The sequence below is a fragment of the Silene latifolia genome, chromosome 11 (genome assembly GCF_048544455.1).
Source record: "Silene latifolia isolate original U9 population chromosome 11, ASM4854445v1, whole genome shotgun sequence".
Taxonomy (NCBI): Eukaryota; Viridiplantae; Streptophyta; class Magnoliopsida; order Caryophyllales; family Caryophyllaceae; genus Silene; species Silene latifolia.
This window is the reverse complement of record NC_133536.1, coordinates 5602558-5615962: the sequence shown is the minus strand read 5'-3', so window position 1 is coordinate 5615962 and position 13405 is coordinate 5602558. Positions and strand designations below refer to the sequence as shown.

Below are 13405 nucleotides of genomic sequence, written 5' to 3'. Positions count from 1 at the left end.
TATTCAAGTTTTCAAAGTCGATAATTGGACACTTTTGTCCAGTAATTGGCCGAATCTGAACTCGAATTGGTATCAAATTATCGACTTTGTCTCTATTTCATGGTATCCCTTGTTACACAAACGAGCCTCAACCCAATTCAAAATGAGTGAGGTGCATTTTCAAGACATAGAATTTAGTAAATTACAAATTGTGCTTGTAAAAACCAAATGTGTTTGGTGTGGTGGTTGCTCACCTCATCCCTTAACCATGAGGTCAGGGGTTCGATCCCTACCAATGGGAATGGAGCAAACTCTTTGGCCAGCCATTTACCTCTTCGTGAGAGCACGCGCGGCGAGGGAATTATACACTGTTGTCGACGGTGGACACCCCGGTTTACACCAAAAAAAAAAAAAAAACAAATTGTGCTTGTAAAGAAAAACTCGATCTCGATTTTACCCGAGTTTGGAAAAATTGTGCTCATTATCAAGCTTGCGAGCTTTAACGCGAGCTTGAACCAAACTCGAGTTCAAATGCTCAAATCGAGCCTCTATATTAATTGTTGAATTTTCGTTTTTTTTTTTTTTTCTTTCGATATTTTCAATAACAATACTCAAAGGTAAAACAGATAATTGAAACAAAGTAACTGAATCGTACTTAACTACTTACAAGTCAAAGTCAATCCTACTAAAATTCTAAAAGCCTACAGGCTACAGCCTCACGGCTAGACCTGGCAAAACGGGTCAACGGGTCGGGTTCGGGTCGGGCCAATTTGGGTCGGGTCAATTCGGGTTTCTCGTTGAGTTCGGGTTAATTCGGGTCAGGACGGGTCTTTTCGGGGTTCGGGTCTATTTCGGGTTTGTTGTCGGGTCTGTTTCGGGTCAAGCGGGTCGGGTCATTTTCGGGTCAATGAATAATAGAGAAATAGTCATTTCAAGTCTTTTCGGTTCAATTAGAGTTATATTTTGTCGGGTCATTTTTGGGTTTAGTGGTTCTGGATCGGGTAATTTTCGGGTCGGGCCAGTACGGGTCAAGGAAGTTCGGGTCATGTTCGGGTCATATTCGGGTCGGGTCAATTCGGGTTTTCGGGTCACATTCGGGTGATGTAGTTCGGGTCACTTCGGGTCTCGGGTCAGCTTTTTCGGGTCGGGTTGCTTTTGCCAGGTTTACTCACGGCTCACACAATGTTCTCAAACCTTCCAACTAAAACCACTCTTTCTCAAGATGGCTGGCTCATGTAAACCATAATTTACCAATGTGATTGGTAAATAGTCTTGCAACATTTCTATGGTAAACAGTTATTTCCACATTTTTTATTTTTTATTTCAAAATTGCTACAGTACTTTTTTCCATTTGAAAGGTAGTAGTGCATGTCATGTCTATATTTTGTATCATTCTTATTTTCCATCAATTTTTCTGACTCGAATTGTCTAAGTACGTTAAATTGTCCCAATTTTAAGACGAAGTGACTCAATTAGTGGTGGTAGAAAGGGAAAAAAAATAGGAAATCAAGTACAACGAATTAATGAATCAGAGAAAAACATAAACACCGTTATAAATATAACAAAAATAATCTATATTCGTCAATAAAAGTGACGAGGGTTGTTGATTTCTAGCTTTATTAATGTCAAGGCCATAATTTCTAACCTAATCTCGGTCGTCTCAGTTTTTATCGTATACTCCACGACTGAATTTAAATAAATAAATGTGGACATTGGTCGTTGTAGTATTCAGTTATTACCTTTCCATTCATCAGATTCTTTACATTTTCTTCTTTGGATATGTTTAACAGATTTTTTACGTTTTTCTTTTGAATCTATATATATTTTTTACACAATATAAATATCCTTAAAAAGCACGTGTATGTGAGGTTCTAAAAATCGCCACCTCCATATAAGTAGAATTAAGACCAAAGCTAGTAAGCATATATACACTTTCGATATCTATTGCTAAAATATACTGTAATTGCTGATTTGTTGTTATGATCTACCGCAAATTTGGATAGAGGGTAAACAAGAAAAAATCAACATAATGCATAGGAGTTGACGAGCTGTTAGTATCTAAAACTAAGAAATATTATCCTCATCATTTGAAATAGGTTAAATTCTTGTTTAAAACGATAATATCCGTTTTAAACTTAAAACGATAAAGTATGACAGATGAGATAAATAAAAAATGCCTAGAAATTAACATAATGTTGGTCTTATATACGCAAGTGTGTGAGAACATGTTTGACCTGTTTTCATCTTAGACAAGCTATTATCGGGAACAAAAAATAGGCATAAAAAACATGCAAAATTGCCAAATCACGTATGCAATGTTGTACTATTTGATGGGGGTGACGAACCAAACAAACAAGTAATAAGATGACAATAGAGAAAAAACAGAAACGGACCAAGTATGACGGGTATATCCATTACAAGTTTGTAACGGGTTAAGTATCACCCACATGAATAGATAAGACAAAAAATTAGAGTGTTTAGATAATCACAAATGGCTTGTCTTTATTATATTTATCTATAAGCTTGTGAGTTGTGACTGATATTGTTCGCCATAAATGAGAATTTGTGATGAAAGTATTGTACTAGTAACAAAATACCAAAAATGTAAACCATGTGAATTATGTGATTCAATTCATTTGTTCCTAGTGTTTAGCTTTTATATGTTTTGTCCATTGTGATTCCTTTGTTTTGTACTATATTATCTATTCTGGTATTTAGTACGGAGTATAGACTATGGGTGATACTTGACGGTGGATCATTTAAGTATAGTCGAATTTTAGTGGGGGTGAATGAGATGCATCTGCATGTCGTGGTTTTATAAAAACTCAAAAAATTATAATAGGTGATTTATCGTTTGTTCATAGAACAGGCTTTGTTTTGGCACAAATGATCTATGTTAATTAAATTTTTGTTTGCTGGTCGATTACAAATATCTCACAACTTAAACACAATATTAAGCTTCGTTTGGCAAGACATTTTAGGTACTTGATTTGGTCAAAGTAGCTTATTTGACCAAAATTCCAGGTACCTTATTTCTTTGTACGCGTTTGGCAAGTAGCTTATTTAACCAAATAAGCTACCTGAAATGAAATGCTACCTAAAGTAGCATTTGAGATTTCAGGTACCTGTTTTGATTTAATTTTCCGTTTTTACCCCTTAAATTTATACTATTAAATAATTATCATATCCTTTTACGTCATTTCATCAAAATCAGTTATCTTTTCAGTTAGTTTGCCAAACACTTTTTTATATAATCACTACCTTATCGATTCTAATTTTCGCCTACCTAATCGATTACATTTTCGGAGTTTGATTCCTTTTTCGTTTTATTTCTACCTTTTCGGGTTTTTTAGTTTTTGATTAGTTTTATCAAACAAAGCCTAAATAGAAATATACCCAATCACCAGTGACACCTGACGAACATTGTCAAGCATAATCCAACCACGGTGACAAAATTAAATTTAAGGCTACGTTATAATAGGGTTGCAACTAGAGGTAAGGGGTGCACATAGTGTCTCAAACCTGGCTCTGAATCGACCTAGGCTTGTGTGTGGACTTATGGTCTCATAAAGTCGACCTAGACCAACCCGCCCATAAGTGCCATAGGACAAATATCGCCAAATACAACCCAAGCACGAGGATAACTTAAAACTACTTATAAATAGGGTTGAGAAGTCCTTTGATCTCAGCTTCAAGATTTCTGACACGACACGACACAACAGGACATGATAAGCTCATAATAGGGCTAGTCTATAATATACTCTATATTGGGATATATAATGACCTAGCTGAAGTGCTACCATACCAAATGTGTAATCAAGTAAATGTGAAAAGGTATTTAATTGAGGCGCCGTAATTAATAAGCTCCATTATATGATCACAAATTCTTACTTAAGACGGGCACTATCCGTCTTAAGTTGTAGACGGATACCGTTTTGTGAGACAAAATGCCCAAATAGAGATAGTGGGAGGCACATGGGGGTGTCCCCACCTTGTCCCCCATATTCATTTTGTGAGTGTAACTACCCGTTTTAAGATTCGACCCGTCTTAAGCAAGACTTACTCTTATATGATATGATAAAGGTCCAAACTACTTTATATTCCGAAATAATAATAAGGTAAAATGTGTAATTGAGTAAAGTATAAATTTGTGGGATACTTTCGGCACCACATTATAAGTCCATTTGGATGATATAAAGAGTAAAGCCCTTTTTGGAACACACGTGCATATATACTCCCACCCATACCAAATAATTTGTCTTTGCAAAATATTAATACCAATTACTTTGATAAAGTAATAAAGTTTATATCAAATGGTTGTATAAATATTTTGTTAAAGTCCATGGCGAATATCGAGATATAGATCTATAGCTTTGTTGTATAGATATTAGTCTATTACAACAATTTCGTTGGACGAATTAATAATTTTTGAGTATATTTTTTATGCGGCTATTTGATTTAAGTATCGTTTGTTATATTATGTCAGAACTTACAATTTAGTGGCATTTGCCTTGTAAATGAGTTTTTTTATCGGATAATTTTTTTTATAAAATATAGTGATTATATTACATCCATACCAAATACATACATTTGATTAGTACGTGTAAGCCACTTTTTATGAATCTTAAGTGACCATTCATCCATAACAAGCTAGGTCAAGATAATACACAAGATAATCAGTAAGTTTTTTGAACAACCGTTATAATTAGAACAACGTGAAAACTCAATATATAATATATATAAGCTGAAAGAAAAAATGACGAAACAAAAAGAATAATCATCCATTTTATAACAGGTGTTAAAGATAAGTTTACATAAAATCGTCTTTTATAAGAACTCGTGCGAGACAAATTAGTATAGTGGTTGATATCATCATCATATTAGTAGTAATAATACATTAATGAAATTGCAAATATACATTATTTTCAATAAGAACTACACGTATGATGGACAAATCCAAGAGATACAAAACACAAGGTAATTTCCCCCATATGACATCCCTTAAAACAAAGTGACAAACAAATAAAATCATAAAACATATGCTTTAATAAGAACATTAAGGTGGCTTCCACTGATCTTCTCTTGACCTCTTCTTGGTCAAAAGCCACCCCCACCACCATTGTGACTTAAGGAAGAGGGTTTGACAAGCAACCATGTAGTAGGTCCGAATGATCGATGATTTTCTGTTTCATTTTCGTGTCTTATTTCGTGCGTTATTACTAATGCATAAATAATGATCAAGAAAATAATAAGTCACGTTAAACGAACGATAATGCATTAGGGTAATTTTTTTTCTTGGTGTATAGAGAGGTACAAGAATAAATTTGATGTTGACGAGATTTGAACTCAGGTCTTAAATACTACCTGACTTACCAGCTATACAAGCGAATATCTGTCAGGAGATAAAGATGATGAGACACAAGATGAAACACGAAAATTGGACAGATGATCAATTCTTATGACCCCATGCATTATTTTCTAAATGGGTCCCACTTTTAATGTCATTACTTTAATTAGCTTCACTAATCAATCCTTGTTTATACCAACTATACTTCCCTTTCATTCTCCTATAAATAGCACAAGCCTACCCTTATGTTTAGCATAGCAAGTTATAGCATCATTAAATAAAAACACATTAAAAAACATTTAAAAACCTAAATATATTGTAATGGAGAACTTGAGTTTCCCTGTGATTAGTTTGGAGAAAATAAATGGAGAAGAGAGGGAAGCTACCATGGCTATGATCCATGATGCTTGTGAAAACTGGGGCTTCTTCGAGGTAAACTACATTTTTGTTTATATTTATTACGGTGGTACCAGTAATAACTCGGTTTTATCCTAAAATCAATTGGAAGTAGGTAATGTACAAACATGCCACATTTAAGTTTACAAACTAGTATAGCCTCTTTACATATTTCCGACTATTTTGCTGACTTGATTCGAACCTGGTCATGAGATTACCATAACTTTATAGCTAAACTAACTGGACGTTTGCACACGTTTTCGACTATAACTAGTATAGTCTCTTAGACATTATCGACTATTTTGTTGACTGGATTCGAACCAGGTCATGAGTATCACTTCTCATGACTTTACCAGCTAAACTAGCTGACATTTGCACATGTTTCCGACTATAATATAACTTAACAACAATGGTTATAATAATTACATGTCTGCATAAACAAGCTTAGAAAGGTTTTCTCAACATACGATTTGAAGCAATGTCACGGCTCAGATTTAATACAATTGTAACCGATGTTCGTCATACGTATGTATGTAGTTGGTGAATCATGGAATACCTCATGAACTATTGGACACAGTGGAGAAGTTAACAAAGGAGCATTACAAGAAATGTATGGAGCAAAGGTTTAAAGAGTTGGTAGCTAACAAAGGCCTTGAAAATGTGTCTACTGAGATTAAAGACATGGATTGGGAAAGCACCTTCTTCTTGCGCCATCTACCTCAATCTAACATGGCTCAACTCCCGGATCTTGACGACGATTATAGGTAAAGTATTAGTCTATATGCAATTCCCGACTCAATTTTCATTATTTATGGGTTCGAGTCATTTGGAAACAATCTCTTCTTATATAACTTCTAGCAAAGGCATGAATTTGTATGCAACTAATCCTCTCACTTGTTTTAATATGGAAAAGCTTTTGGGCATGCCATATACATAGGAGACATGCCCAAAAGAAGGATTTTGAACCTGAAATATTCGAACCCAGATCATAAATATCACTCTTTTTCAAGCCATTATAAATGTGACACTGTGACGCAGTTGCGGATCTTGGAGCCAACGATAAGAGGGCCGAGTTCAAAAGTCAAAACTATTAGCTTTGCATGTGAATATTTGATACTCAATCATCGAGTCAAAGGGGGTTGAATGATAATTTAATACAAAAATATGAAAAACCAGCAAGGCTATAGCACCTCTCAGCATAACTAAGATCTTCCACTGCTAGGAGTCTGGGACCTATAGTAGTATAGTTGAAAATGTGATAAACAACGTTAAATGACGAAAATATATGTTTTTTCTTTGTATTATATAGGAAGGTGATGAAGGAATTTGCTCTAAGGCTAGAGAAATTAGCAGAGGAGCTATTGGACATGCTATGTGAGAACTTAGGACTAGAAAAAGGGTATCTAAAGAAGGTGTTTTATGGAGGAAAAGGTCCAAACTTTGGGACTAAAGTAAGCAACTACCCACCATGCCCTAAGCCAGACTTGATTAAGGGTCTCCGGGCCCACACCGATGCCGGTGGCATCATCCTTCTCTTCCAAGATGACAAAGTTAGTGGCCTTCAACTACTCAAAGATGGGCAATGGATTGATGTTCCGCCGATGCGCCATTCCATTGTTGTAAACCTTGGTGACCAACTTGAGGTACATATTTGATATTTTCCCTATATTAGTTGCATAATCTTGTTTTCTAAGGAACAATTGATTAGATTTTGTGATTTAAATAGGATTATTTTTTTAATCATGAGTAATCTAGTGCAAGATTTTGTCAATAAATTTAAATTTGTTTTATAGAGCTGACAAATGTTGATTGACTGGACAAACTTAATCAGAAAAGTTGGTGAGTCGGAATCGATCTAACCCAATTCAAGGCCCAATAGATGTCCATAGTTTTATTAATAGACCTATGCTTGCTAGACAATTGTAGGACGTCATTGGTTGGTACTCAATCTCACATATCTTTAAGGGTATTTGAGAAAGTATTATCAAGATTGAGTACTACCTGGTGATGTCATCTCATTTTCCATACTGAATAATTAACTTTATTAAAACTCATCAACAAATTAAATTGAAATTTTAAAGTAGTTGTTTGATTGATATAGGTGATCACAAATGGAAAATACAAGAGCGTGATGCACCGAGTGATAGCCCAAAGAGACGGGGCAAGAATGTCGTTAGCATCATTCTACAACCCCGGGAACGACGCGGTTATCTACCCGGCGCCGGAGTTGGTAAAAGGTGGAAATGAGGAAAATCAAGTTTATCCTAAGTTTGTGTTTGATGATTATATGAAGATGTATGTTGGACTTAAGTTCCAAGCAAAAGAGCCTAGGTTTGAACTTATGAAAAATTTGGACAACAAAATTAGCATGGATGCTATTGCTATTGCTTAGAGTTAATATAATATAGAGATCATTTACTTTTCACAAGTTTTAGAATAAGACGGTCTTATACCGTGAGACGGTCAATTTTTATAAAAAAAAAAAAAAAAGGTTATTCATTTATTACTAATAAATGAGTTATCTTTTTACATAATGGAACCGTCTCACAGTGTGAGACCGTCTTACCCAATAACTATTGTTTAGTTTTATGTGTGTGGAGTGATTTTTGGGTACAAGAAAGTTCAAGAAAGAAACTTTTTTTGTTTACTTTTTGATGAAAACAATGTTATTGTAAAAAAAGGAAAAAAGTTAGATGTAATGTGGATTTTTGGTAATAAAAAAAGTTTTATTACTGTAAAGAGTTGTCAATGACTTTTCTCACCTATTGACTATGGTCAAGGCAATTAAAATTATTGTTTGGTTTACCAAACTTGTTTAATAATGTAAAATGACCAAAATCAGCAATTCTTACGTACAACCATTATTCCAGTGTTTTTTTTGGTAAAATGTAATCATTTTTTGATAAATAGTAACCAATTTTATGGTAAATATTGACCACCGTGAAAAAATGGTCATTTTTTAGTCATAAAAAATTATTACTATTTATCTAAAAATGATTACTATTTACCCAAAAAGTGATCACATTATTCTCGTCTGACCGCATGGTACGACGGTTGTATAGTAAGTAGCATTTATAGACCAAAATATGTACTTTTTTTAGAGGAGTTTAATGCAATGCCCATCACATAAGTGGTAATATCGAATTAACAGGATGTGTCCTCGACAATAAGTTTCAGACTCAAATCTTCTATTTGGCTCTGACAATAATATAGTAGGCTTATTTGACACTTTAAAGAATTCAAAGGTCAAATAGTGAAATAGATGGATGAGACAAAAAACAGGATACTTTTAAAATGACAAACGTTTCTCCTGTCTTCTTATATGGAGTATTATTTAACCCGTTTTACACTTAAACGAATATAATCGTCTAAAAGGAAACCAGCCTACACCCAGATTTTGCGTTCTTTCAGCACTGGGTCAATCTTTTAAAATTAATAGGATTTTCCTTTGTGTTGGCCCATCTTCAAATCATTTCAATGATACACTATAATGCTACCAACTCATAATGGGCTATCAATAGCCCATCAATACACATAGTGGTATGTTCCTTGTAAAGATCTTTCAAAATATGAAAATTATACAATACAAATTATTTTATAGGACCATATTATAAATAAGACTAGCCTATTTACAAAAGGCCCAACTAAAATAATTAATATATTTGTATAAAAATATTTTATTTTAATAACCTAATATAGCACATTTAAATATGTCGAGTTCATCCTAAGATGTTGAGTTATCAAAATAAAATTAAAATACAAATATAATTAACTATTAAGTGTGGGCTATTCTCTTATTGGGTCAGTCCTATGTTATAGGACGGTCATATAGAAGAGTTACTGATTATACAATATTACAAGGAAATTACGAAAATACTTGGTTTAAGTCTTTAAGATAATATCATCATATCGATATAGCCGGATGCATAATGGATATTTTATGTACTAATAGCAAAGAAAAAAGATGAAAATTTGATGAATTGTACCTACGAAATGGTGGAACTAAAACTCGGAAAAATAAAAGGTTTTCTAAAACAAGCTAATGGTCCAACATTTATTTGAGACACTTCAATCTTCAGTTAGTTTTGCTGAAGACGGGTCGGAACAAGTAACGGGTAATACCACTCACAAAACGGATAGGGGGACAAGGTGGGGGCACCCCCATGTACTTCCCTCTCTCTTCTATTTGGGTCATTTGTAAGAGAAAATAGTATCCGTCACTCCAAAGTGACGGATACGTGCCGTCTTCAGTAAGATTTTGTGTTCAATCTTTACCTTAGTTTGGGTACAGTCTAGGTGTCTAGCTAAGGAGTATAATCTAAATTGCAATTTTTTTTCACCAGATTAAATTACGGCCATTAATAAGCAACTAGAGGAGGAAATGCAAATGATCATGTGCATCTAAAACAATAATTTTGAGGTCCACAAATTTAAGTGACATTTTTGGCTCAGATTAATCACTAGACAAAGAGTAGATAGCTGTCTAAAGTCTAAACTATCAAATTTTTCACAAAATCTCATTGAAAACGGCACGTATCCGTCACTTTGGAGTGACGGATACCATTTCCTCTCACAAATGACCCAAATAGAGGAGAGAGGAAAGCACATGGGGTGTCCCCACCTTGTCCCCCCTATCCATTTTGTCAGTGACATTACCCGTCACTTGCTCCGACCCGCCTTCAGCAAGACTAACTGCAAATTTTTAGCCACATAAAACATTATGAACAATTAACCCAACATCAGTAAGGAACATGTCATTTCTTTCAAGTTATGACACTTTTTTCAGTGGTGGAGCGAGGAGGAGGTTAACAGAGACACTCGCTTTTACTGGCGTTTAAAATTTCAAATTTTTTTGAGGTCATTATATAATATTACTCTTTTGCCCGGGTAAAAATTTCCGCCGCATTGCCTTCAAATTCTGGCTCCGCCATTACTTTCTTTCACACGGCCGGCCCATAGGGGTGTTTGATGGGTCAAGTGACAAGGGCCCAAGTCTAGAAAGGGTCCATGAGGGCGGAATTAGAAGTCCGCTATTTAGGCTATAACTCGAGGCCCTTGTCAAATACTAGACATAAAAACCAAAATAAGGGAAGTAGTCAAGTGGTTATGCATCTTACCAAGTTATAAGAGGTCTTGTATTCAATTCCTCATAGCTACTTTTTGAAAGAATTTCGATCTTTTTTACGATAAACGTATAGTATTTCTCTTAAATTCTTCAAATTTTAAATCATTTTTCTCTCTAAATTTTTTAAAGATCAAAAATTGGGAAAAAAAAAAATTTAGTGTCCAAAAAAATTTGTGCGTCTATTGTTTCGTTTATTGAATTGTATTAGTACTTGTATTTTTATAGTCGGGGCCCCATTTTAACATTTCGCCTAGGGTCTCACAATGTTCAGGACCGGCCCTGTTCTTTCACTAGTTACAAAAATCGTAAAAACATCTAGCTACTATAATTTGTATTCCATATTAAGATTACTAATAACTACATTATCTATTGTTTTAAAATCGTTTAAAACCGTCTTAATAAGAATTTGTAAATATGCACATTGTGTTTGCCTTACAATGTAAGAAAACAATCTCTAAATCTATTTCATGCTTACAGTTACAACCGTCCTAAATAAGAATTTGTTCATAAACACGTTCTTTTTACCTTCACAAAATCCAAGAAAACAAACTACGGAGTACTCTATTATAATTTCTGTTGTACTGTTTTGTTGCCCAGTGCCCACATTACCTAATAATTTAGCCTCCCAACTGGATCCTGTAAATGAATCATTTGATTCAGTACAAGTTACGTTATGTTTAGTTAATTTTTTATCAGTTCGGAGGTACTCCTATGTTGGTTCATTGAATCGGGATTCTTTCGTGTTTGCCTATGTTGTACACAATTAATATGTTGGATTGTTTGGTAAATAATATATTGATAAAATTTCGGCATATTTAAGACTTTTAACATGTTTGATTCAACAACCTACTAAATTACGGCCCTGTTTGGTAAACAGCGGATTAATTTCAGCATAAGCAGATTATAAATGGCAGATTTTATCAGAAGTTTTAACTAGCATATTATAATTAGCAGAATTAATTTGAGTGTTTGGTAAATGGCAGATTATCATTAGTAGATTGTTAGTTTTCTTTGTAAAATGGAGAAAAATTTCCTATTTTACAATATGCTAACCAATATGCTATAGTAAGCAGCATATTGTAAAACAACATATTGACCCCAAATATGCTGTTTCAATATGTTGTTTATCAAACACTAAAATTAGCATATTAATTGGTCAAACATGCTAAAACCTTTGAATATGCTAAAAATTGGCCAATGTGTCGTTTACCAAACAGCGCCTACGTGTTTAATAAATGGCATACTGATCTACTGTTTTCCAATATGCTGCTCCCACCAGTGTATTTGCTTTAGTAGATTGTAAAAAATAAATCTGTATATAATTTACACATGTATACAACAATCTATTAACCTAAAACCTGCTAATTAGTAAACACTTCTATTAAATCTGCTAATTGTAATATACTAGTCAAACATGACAATCAAATCTGTTATTTGTAATTTGTTTAACCAATCTGCTTCTGCTAATTATAATCGATTATCGAATTATTTGAAGATAAGAATTAGCTTGAACATACAAATTTCAAAATGGTTGGATCAAGTCATGTTTTCAAGTCACATTTGTATTTGTCTATTCAAATACAAATTGGGCCATGTAACTCGGCCGGATAGTGGTTGACCTTAGTTATGTTAGAAGGGTTGAGGAGGTGTAATCCCAGTTAAACTTTCATATTTCAATGTAAAATTATTATTATACCTCTTTCACCTTATCGAATCTGAATATTCACATAACCGAATTCAATATTTTAATATCAATTCCCCTTAGAATCCTTACTATTTACTTCAAGATCCGCTACTAGTACTAGCCCACAAAGTTTCCAATATAAATACATATACACATTGCACCACTCCTTTCTCCATGGAGTTCAAACACTTTCTTAATATATTCACCATGAATTATACATTTCATTCATTCTTCTTGCTACAACATGCAATTAGCACAAAAACAAATTTGATCATGGTTGTGTTATTACTAGCATGTTAACAACGGCCTCGGCGGTATCTCTCCTGAGCTTAGTCTTCTTCTTTCATTATTTTTTCTGATTCTAAACCCATGTAAACTTTACGTCTTTTCTTGACCTTGCAAGTCATCATTGTGTAGCTGGATGCTACGTGCATAAGACCATCCCCAAGCAGAAGGTCGAGTTAATCGGGTCACCAATATTTTTCCTCATTATCACACCTTAATTATCTTGACCAACTTTCATCCTCCCAAGCAGAAGGTCACGACCCAGGTCACCAACCCAATTATTTTTCACTTTTTAACCAATGAGAGAGTGCCACCTACCGGGTCATCATACTCAACCAAATGTCACCTTCTCTTTATTTTGACGGTTGTCCTTTTTTTGTTTTCAGCCAATGGGAGTGTGCCACCTAGCGGGTCACCAACAAGGTCACCAACTCAACTCAAGGTCACCAATTGACCCTGAGTAGTTGAAGGTCACCAAAATTAACCCCTTAATCCTAATTTAAGGTGTCATTAAGGTGACCCAACAAGGTCACGACCCAGTCGGTGACCTTGCTTGGGGATGGTCTAAGTGCATTGGTGGCGCTCCTCG

At 34.4% G+C, this 13405-nt stretch overlaps 1 protein-coding gene across 2 annotated transcripts; it reads left to right on the top strand.

The window, feature by feature from the left end:
• The first annotated feature begins 5562 nt into the window (after positions 1-5562).
• On the top strand, positions 5563-8561 carry LOC141610781 (1-aminocyclopropane-1-carboxylate oxidase 1-like). 2 transcript variants are annotated; one of them, XM_074429042.1, is made up of 5 exons: positions 5563-5758; positions 6260-6486; positions 7032-7365; positions 7824-8150; positions 8307-8561. In XM_074429042.1, exons 1-4 carry the CDS (start codon positions 5648-5650, stop codon positions 8112-8114), a joined length of 963 nt encoding a protein of 320 aa, XP_074285143.1. In that variant the 5' UTR covers positions 5563-5647; the 3' UTR covers positions 8115-8150; positions 8307-8561. The 2 variants fall into 2 exon arrangements, with proteins under 2 accessions (XP_074285143.1, XP_074285142.1); XM_074429041.1 differs by having other exon boundaries at positions 7824-8461.
• Positions 8562-13405: the final 4844 nt, after the last annotated feature.

Excerpts from the sequence above, each read along its gene's own strand:
- LOC141610781 (XM_074429042.1), top strand. The coding sequence starts at position 5,648 with ATGGAGAACTTGAGTTTCCCTGTGATTAGTTTGGAGAAAATAAATGGA. Across the intron at positions 5,759-6,259 it reads AAAACTGGGGCTTCTTCGAG|TTGGTGAATCATGGAATACC; the intron begins GTAAACTACATT and ends GTATGTATGTAG. Across the intron at positions 6,487-7,031 it reads GATCTTGACGACGATTATAG|GAAGGTGATGAAGGAATTTG; the intron begins GTAAAGTATTAG and ends TGTATTATATAG.